Raw genomic sequence first — 7,984 nt, 5'->3', positions numbered from 1 at the left:
ACTTTTCCCTGGCTCTTCAAACCTTGTCAACCGCTGACGAGGCTGAATTGTTCGCCATTTACGTGCGGCTGCTTGGCTCGAACAGAAGCGTTGGAGCTGGCGCGAAAAAGTGGAAAGGCGCAAAGTAGGGACGCTTGCCAAACTGGAAAACTATACGTAGCACGTACAAATGAGCAAATTTGAAAAAAAAAAAAAAAAAAATGTACCTCTTTCAAGCTTTACGATGGAGATACAGTTCACGATGTGACCTTTTCTCCCCCCGGCTGCATATACAACGGGCTAATTTGGGAGGTTCAATTTTTTCGAAAAATAAAAACAAATAAACTGCAAAGAAGCAGGAAATTCAAACGCAAACGAAAACGCAGCGTAATTTTATCTGTTCACGAACAACGCGTCGTTCTTTTTAATTTCCGCAAGGGGGAAAGCAAACATGTGGCTTTTTTTTTTTTTTTTTTTTTTTTTCTCGGCGTTCAATTACCAACTGGGGGCATAAAAAAAAAAACCTACAAAAGCTGCCTGAAAAGATGCAAATTTAACCGCTTAAGTTGGGGGTGGCGGAAGCGCAGCAAAGCGTTCCCAGTAAATTTACGACTTTTTTTTTTTTTTCCAAAATGGAATGCAAGCTAAATGTAGGTAAGCAACAACCCTGTGGGGAGCAGAAAAAAAAGGAAATCATTTTAACTCCAAAGTGGCTAACAAAGTGCGAACAGCTTCGTTTACAAACAGATTGCTTCTTTGATTCCCCGTTTTGGTGCTACTATGTATTATGTGCGCATAACGTGGGAGAATTGAAAAAAAAAAAAATCTCCACTTAGCGAAACAAATATATTATATACGAATACGCGCCAAGAGGGGCTCCATTTGTTGCCTCCCCTTTGCGCAAAATTGGGGATATCCAATTCTCCAAAATGGCGATGTCGGAGTGGTGGAAAAAAAAACGATAAAAGGGAGAGGCCCTAGCTGCATTGATGCATATCCCTTTTGAGGAATCCTAAACGGGTTGACCGCAAATCTTCGATGTTTTACCCAATGCAACCATCTTTACGTGTGTGGCGGCCACGAAATTGCCTCTTTTATTTTCTCTTGCATTTTCAAGGCGGCCCTGTTTACCCGCCCATGGCTGGTGGCAGCACCAGCTGTGCGGCATAGGCTGGGCACACAACGTGCATATAGATATATATACATAAACGTGTGCGTTGAGGTTTGCGGTTATCTTGCGACCAAGTCGCTTCCATTCGTTCATCTCGCGTGCGCCCGCACGCAGGGATAGTGTTACAGAAAAAAAAAATAAAATAAAATAACAAAAGGAAAGGAAAGAAAAACGCGGTGACTTACAAAATTGGCAAATCGGTTAAACACCTTGAGGGGCAGACGACAGAAGCGGTCTGCACAGGTGGGAAAATAAATAAACGAATTGACGAACTGACCAATTGACCAATTGATGAATAGGCGTATAACCAAATGAAGCGATGGAAACCATTTACACATGCCGCTACGCACACGCGAATGCCCCTCTGAAGCTACGGAACGGTGGTATAGTAAAAATGGGACACGTGGAGGAACAGCGCTTGTGCATCTTCTTGCCAGTTCACACCAATGGGACTGTTTTGCTAACATGGGTTGGGAACTCGTTAGGAGGGTGCCCTACGCTGGAGTGTTTTCTTTTTTCTTTCTACATCCCCCATTTGTTTGATGGTTATTTTTTCAGCAGGGTGGTGCAAAGGGGAGGGATGTTGCACATTGGGATGTGGCGCACGCCCTGCACGCAGCATCTGCGCAGCATCTACCCCGCTTCCACCGCTCCCACCGCTGCTACGTCTTTACAACGACTGGAGGTAGTCCCTGCAGCGGACAAACTGCTCGTCATCCTGAAGCTTGCTGAGAATGATGCGCGCGAGTTCGCAGTCGAACTGGATGGCATGAATGAGGTGGGAGAAGTAGGAGAAGTTGCTTTCGCTTCGAAGAATGCCAACGATAATCAAATGGATGTCCTCATCATAAAATAGGGTATTCGTTTTGTAGTATAAAAAGGCCTCTATAGTTATGTGTTTATTTTCAAAGAATGGATTATAGCCAATTGAAACCACCGTTTTGTAAATTTTTTTTTTCAATTTGGAAATGCCAAAGTATATGCCAGGCATAATATCGGTGGATGTTAAATTGGAGTAGGAAATGTTGGCCGTGGGGATGTTCAGGTATTTACTGCCTCTTCCAAATCCTTTGACCACTGTTCCGTGTATGTACATATATTTTTTAAAAATGTAAAAAATGCGCCATGAGAGTATGTCCTCTGTTAAGTTGCAATTCCGCAGAAAGGGATACACAACGTCGTTGTATTTATTCGAAATGTAGTCAGAAGTATTTGAAAGGAGATTTTCCTTTTGTGTTAACACATCCCAGTTGACATCATCACAGTTTGTTGCCATGGAGGGATTTTTCTTTCCCCCTGCAACTTTAAAATATCCCTCCCTTTTTGCGGAATTTACAAAACATTCACGATTACTAAATATGAGCACATCCTTATCTGCGTTTCCAATTTTTTTCATTTCCTCAAATGAGTCAATTATTTTGTAACAATTTTTAAAATGCTTTGAAATTTTAAAATACCTGAATAGTGTCTGTGTTAACTTTTTATTGGAACTGAAAAATATAAAAAAATATTTTTTTTTTTTTAAAAAGTTTAAAAAGGTGTAGACTCCTATGTGTAATTTGGACAGCACAATTATTCTGTACAGGTTTTCTACTTCCTTCGAGAAATTTTCTTTGCTTGTTTGTTTTTTTTTTTGTTCCACTAAAAAATTTTCCACACAGAGTAGGCTGTCGAAATTTTTCACCTTCAGGTGCACACTACTGTAGTTGATTAGGAACTGCTTCTGACCTTGGCACACTGGCGAGGAGTTGCTGAAGCGGTAGGTGCTCCCTTGCGATTCGTGGAAGGAGTCGTCTCGCGGGTCCTCCAGACTCGCTTCGTCGGCCGCCCCGGGGTGCGCGCCGCACTCGGCGGGCTTCTCAGCGGAGTTGTCAGCGGAGTTATCAGCGACGCCTTCCATGGGGTTTTCCACGTCTTCTGCTTCCTGCGCTTCCTCCGCTTCCCCCGCGGCATCCTCATCGCTGTCACTAGTGGCGCTCCCCTTGGCCGCGTAGCCCAGACCCGTCCCGCCCATCCTCGAGTTGCTGCTCAGTTCAGTTGCACACGTGTGCCCTTCCGCGCCGAAGGCATCTCTTAACGATTCAGAAGACCCCCTCGCATTCTTCCCTTTATTCTTTATATTTAAAAAGCACATTTTCGACTCGATCACGTTATCCATGTTGACGTAGTTTTTGTCTTTTATCAGGTCGTGCATGAAGGGGGAGATGTCTCCCGGTTCGCCGCGGTTCCCATCTCGAGTGGGGCCTTTCCCCTCCTCCTTTCCTATATGCTGTTCGGCAGGGGGTTCCATTACCGTCTGTTTCTGTCTCTCCTCCATCTGTTGAGATGCCTCTCCACCTAGGGTCATTTCATTCGCCTCTTCATGACGCCGCTTCTCCACCTTGTTGTCCTCACCCCTTTCTGTCTCTCCTTGGCTGGCCCTGCTTCTCCCCATCAGTTGGCTATACTTTATCAACACGTCATGCAAGTAACCGAACAGGTTTAAATTCCTGTGGATGTTACTAAGATACATGCTGAACATGAAAACGCAGATGATCCGTTCCCTCCTCTTGGCATCCCACTCGTTGTTAGCATCATCTGATGAGTCCCCATTCCCCTTCAGCAGATTGTTGCAGATGTTTTGCACATACGTCGTTATGGTGCTTCTGTAGTTTATTATGTAGTGGTCCGCATCTATAAGTGCGATGGGTTTCTTGCCCTCGTTTGCGCGCATTTTGGAGGTACTCCAGGGGGGGAGACGTCACTTTGGGAAAGCACCCCTTTGGGAAAGCACCCCTTTGGGAAAGCACCACTTTGGGAAAGTACCACTTTGGGAAAGTACCACTTGTGGGGGATCCCCAGTGCTACCCAGTGGCCTCAACACAAATTGGCGCTTCCTCACGTCGCTACTGTGCTACGATTTGCTATCCTTTGTTTTTCTCTTTCTATTTCTTTTCCCATTCCTTGTCCTTTTTTTTTTATTTTACTACTTCATTACAACATGAAGGGGGGGGTATCCCTCTGCGTTGCGACGCTTCTCCTACTGCGCGGTTAATGATGGAGGGAAATTCAGAGCTGCGAGTTGGTTCCCTTCAAAATGATCGCAAAGGGTGAAAAGTTACAAAAAAAAAAAAAAAAAAAGATATACTTTTCAATCTAGCGATGTCATACATGCGGGAGAAATCTACATGTAGCGTTGAGTCAGCAGTGGGGTGTGCGCCTGGGACAATGCATGGCTTCGCCGTTCCCCTTCGACGAAGTTCCGCCTGCTGACATGGCCCTTTCGTTCGCCTTTCTGTTACATAACAGTCGGTGCGTTTAATTTGTCAGCCAGCCGCTTTCCGCACGCGTTTGGGAAGTAAAATGGCACATTGCATGTTTGAAGTGGTTTACATGTTTTTTTTTTTTTTTTTTTTGCGACGATTTCGGCGAACACATCGTCGCCTTTTTTTTTATACACAGTGATGCACTTGTTTACCACTCCAAAAGTGGCGCTCTTACGTTCATTCTTTGTTTTGAAAGAGTTGTTGTGGGGAAAAAAAAAAAAAAATAAATACGGTTAATTAAAAATGACACACGGAACGCGGGTTAACCCTTTCCAGGAAAACGTTTGATCCGTTCGAAAGGTGAGAGGAGCTGCTTTTTCTTTTACGCCAAGTTGTTTCTTTTAGCGGGGGGACAGGAAACGCATTTTGTGCAAATTGCAAAGTGAATTGGGTGCAGTGACCTGTAGGGAGAGGACTGCACCAAGTGGGCCCCATAAAGTGCGCCCCCCAGATTAACCTCCTCCGTTTTATTTCCGTTGTTTTGCCTCTTCCGTTTTACCTCCTCCGTTTACCGCGCCCTCCCGTCAGGCCTTCTTAAAATACGTCGTTATGTCAGCATATATGTTTCTATTTTCTGTTGCCTTTTCCCTGGCCCTGTTTCCCTGGCCCCTTCGTTTCATCTTGCTGAGTTTCTTTTCCTCAACGTCGTAGTTGTATTCCTTTTTGTCTTCATTGCAGAGGTCAAATAGGGATTCTTTGAAAGGGGCAAAAAGGAGTCATATCGCAGGGCGCAATGTTAAAAAATTGAGGCGTACATTTCGGTAGGCATAAGAGTGAACTCCGCTTGGGGGTTAAAAAGAACAAGGGAGGAAGAGCCACTTTTGCGTCAGGGCAAGCAGCCTGCCTTTTGGCGCGATCATTCTCGTTGTGTACCCCCCTCCCGTTGTTCCTTAAAAAATGCGCTAAATGTGCAAAATGCATACGAGTAAATTTTGCGCTTTTGTCTGGTTAAACCATTACCGTCGTTTTCTTCCTCCTCAACGAAGAATGTGTTTATGCTTTGATCCTTCAGTAGGTAAAGGCAATCTGTAAGCGTTGCAGGGGGGGGAAAAAAAAAAAAAGTGTAGCGTAACGGCATACATACATACACATATACATACGCTTTTAAACGTTTTAACAATTCGGGGGTGCGGAATTGTGATTTCTTTTAGGACCTTCGAGGAATTTATACTTTATGCCTTCCCTTTTTATACACCATACTGAAGGGGGGTGCAGCGGTTAAGTGGGTGTGCAACAGTTGGGTGGGTTTTTTTGCAGGCCTCCCAAGAGCGCGAAGTGTACACAGCCGCACAACCCACTCATCCGTGGGATTGCAAAAATGGCAATCAAACGTCGTTCTACAAACGAAGCGAAAAGGAAGCTCATTCGTTTTTAACTTATGTCGAGGGACGTGATAAATTTGGACGTGTTCTTCTCATTCTTAAATTCAATGGTTTTGTTCACCAGCTCAATTAGGAACATGATCTGTTGGGGCATTATGCAGCATTCACGGTGGGGGAGAATGTAGGGGGGAAATACTCACATGGTGAGAGGTGCCTCTGCACGTGCAGAAATATGTTAATGATTTTTTTTATCTGCCCTTTTGCGCTATTCGGTCTAACCATGGCCTTTTGGAAAACATTAATGGCTTCATTGTTTATCTGAAAAAAGGAGAAGGCACAAAAGGGTTACCGCCATGTGAATAGCATTTTGCTAACATTCGGGGGCTGCCACAAGCGTCCTTTGCTTGGGAAGACGCACTCCCTTTCGAGGCTGCTTCCTTTTTCGTACCTTCCTGACGTTACTGTTTAGGTGCATAATTGTCTGAATTTTAACAACAGGGAATTTGGACGTGCTAATTATGCCGCTGCGGTGTGTACGTGGGGAGGCATGCGAAATGAAAGAAAAAAAAAAAAATAAAAAAGATCTCCTTATAATGCATCATATTCGCCCTACAGTGAGGCGGTTTTGCGTATGTAGGCCCAATAACGAGGTGGTGAAAAGAAGAGCAAAATGATCTCTTTTCCTCTTGTGCTAACCTGTCTCCTGCGTCTGCGTTTCCGGATTTTTGCTGAACGGTTAAAGGGGGGAAAATGGCAATGAAGCAGTTGCAAAGGGGTGCAAGCTATTAATTTGGGTGTTTTTTTTCTCTCTCTTCTCCTTTATCGGTACGTGGGCCTATTTCGCTGGGTTGTCACGTCTCCCCAGCTCTATCCATTTTACCCAATCGAGGAGCTCTTCGTTATACTTTATCTTCAGCAGTTGCGCCTGCTCCTCATACACCTAGAGTAAAGTATAAAATAGTGGGGAAAGCAAATGTACGTGAATTTTGGGTTTTTTTTTTTTTTTCTTGTTCCTATTGTGTTACTCCTTCTCCTGATTAACCTTTCTCTCCTCCTCCGATAGGCTTTTCCATTTGCTGCTCAGTTCCTTCTGAATGTCCGTTATTCTAATCTTTACAGGGGGGAAGCAATCGTAAAAGGGGAGCAAAGAGGAGAAAAGAGGAGCAAAAATGGGGGTCACCACTCTATTTTGCATTGAATATGGACGCAGGAGGACGCAGGAGGACGCAGGAGGCCACACATGCACGCGCATCATTCGCATGGCTTCCTCTACAGGATGCGATTTTATGCCGAACGATTATTTATAAGGAGTAGCCTTTACCGTTGCCTTATTTTCAGACTTCTCCAGTAGAAGTTGCTTCACATTTTCCCGCTCAGAGTTACAAAAGAGTAAATAAGACGAAGGGGGGATTTTGGGTTTTTTCCTGCACGTTTTTTTTGGGGGAGTAATATTAAGGGGAGCGGTAAGCTTTACAGTTAAGACGAACATGGAGAGACATCTTAATCCGACTTAGTGATACGAAAAAACACCCTCCCTGAGTTGTTCAAAATGGTCATTTTGATTTATCTGCGCTGCGACTTCGCTGGGCATGTATGCCCTTTGCTCTCACCGCGTACGCGCTTTTTAACTCGTATGGCGTTATTCCCTCCACGATTTATCGTACCTGTCCATTTTACTTTTCCCCGCGTTTTTTTCTCCTTTTTTTCTGCTTAAATTGGGGGGAGGTGAAGGAGGGGTCTATTCCGTGTGATAAATGTGGCGCCAATGACACATGGAGTTTTTCTTAAAATGTGTAATTTTTAGTGGTAAGCATTTTTTTTTTTTTTTTTTTTTTTTCCTTTTCAAAAAGATGTATGCGGAGGAGTACCAAAAGAGGACCCTGGACTGCCTAGGCAAAAAAGGGGAAATTCACGCAGATGGAGAGAAAAAAAAAAGTATTAAGAAAAATAAAAGCCAAATGAATGTGATAGGGATCCTTAAGTGGGACTTGTAAATGAGGGAACGAAATGTGGGTCGATTGTAACTTTTTTTTTTTTTTTTCCATCCCCCCCCCATTGGGAGGTGTTCACACAGAGGGTGTTTTTTTTTTTTTTTTTTTTTTTTCCCGCACTGTAGGAAGCGCAAAAGTGAGTGGCGTTATTTCGAAAATGCAATTTTTCAGTTGCAAACATGGCGCAATTGCGGTTAAGCGTTTTTATTTATTCTT

General features: G+C 44.0%; 2 protein-coding genes across 2 annotated transcripts; both read right to left on the bottom strand.

Moving 5' to 3' along the window:
• Positions 1 to 620: 620 nt before the first annotated feature.
• PVX_114925 (hypothetical protein, conserved) lies at positions 621 to 3,863 on the bottom strand (the record flags this gene model as incomplete). The annotated part of the gene is made up of 1 exon (XM_001616325.1): positions 621 to 3,863. The coding sequence occupies one exon, from the start codon at positions 3,861 to 3,863 to the stop codon at positions 1,821 to 1,823; it is 2,043 nt and encodes a 680-aa protein (XP_001616375.1). The 3' UTR covers positions 621 to 1,820.
• A 1,116-nt stretch (positions 3,864 to 4,979) lies between these two features.
• On the bottom strand, positions 4,980 to 7,755 carry PVX_114930 (hypothetical protein, conserved; the record flags this gene model as incomplete). Its single annotated transcript, XM_001616326.1, has 11 exons — positions 7,646 to 7,755; positions 7,442 to 7,515; positions 7,099 to 7,201; positions 6,820 to 6,888; positions 6,658 to 6,717; positions 6,474 to 6,505; positions 6,226 to 6,301; positions 6,057 to 6,095; positions 5,832 to 5,919; positions 5,416 to 5,481; positions 4,980 to 5,149 (listed from the first exon to the last, which is right to left on the bottom strand). The coding sequence occupies exons 2-11, from the start codon at positions 7,447 to 7,449 to the stop codon at positions 4,980 to 4,982; spliced, it is 711 nt and encodes a 236-aa protein (XP_001616376.1). The 5' UTR covers positions 7,450 to 7,515; positions 7,646 to 7,755.
• Between the last annotated feature and the right edge of the window lie 229 nt (positions 7,756 to 7,984).

This window comes from Plasmodium vivax, chromosome 11, assembly GCF_000002415.2.
Source record: "Plasmodium vivax chromosome 11, whole genome shotgun sequence".
NCBI classification, from domain to species: domain Eukaryota; phylum Apicomplexa; class Aconoidasida; order Haemosporida; family Plasmodiidae; genus Plasmodium; species Plasmodium vivax.
Note: the sequence above shows the minus strand (reverse complement) of the source record. Positions and strands in the feature narration are given on the sequence as shown.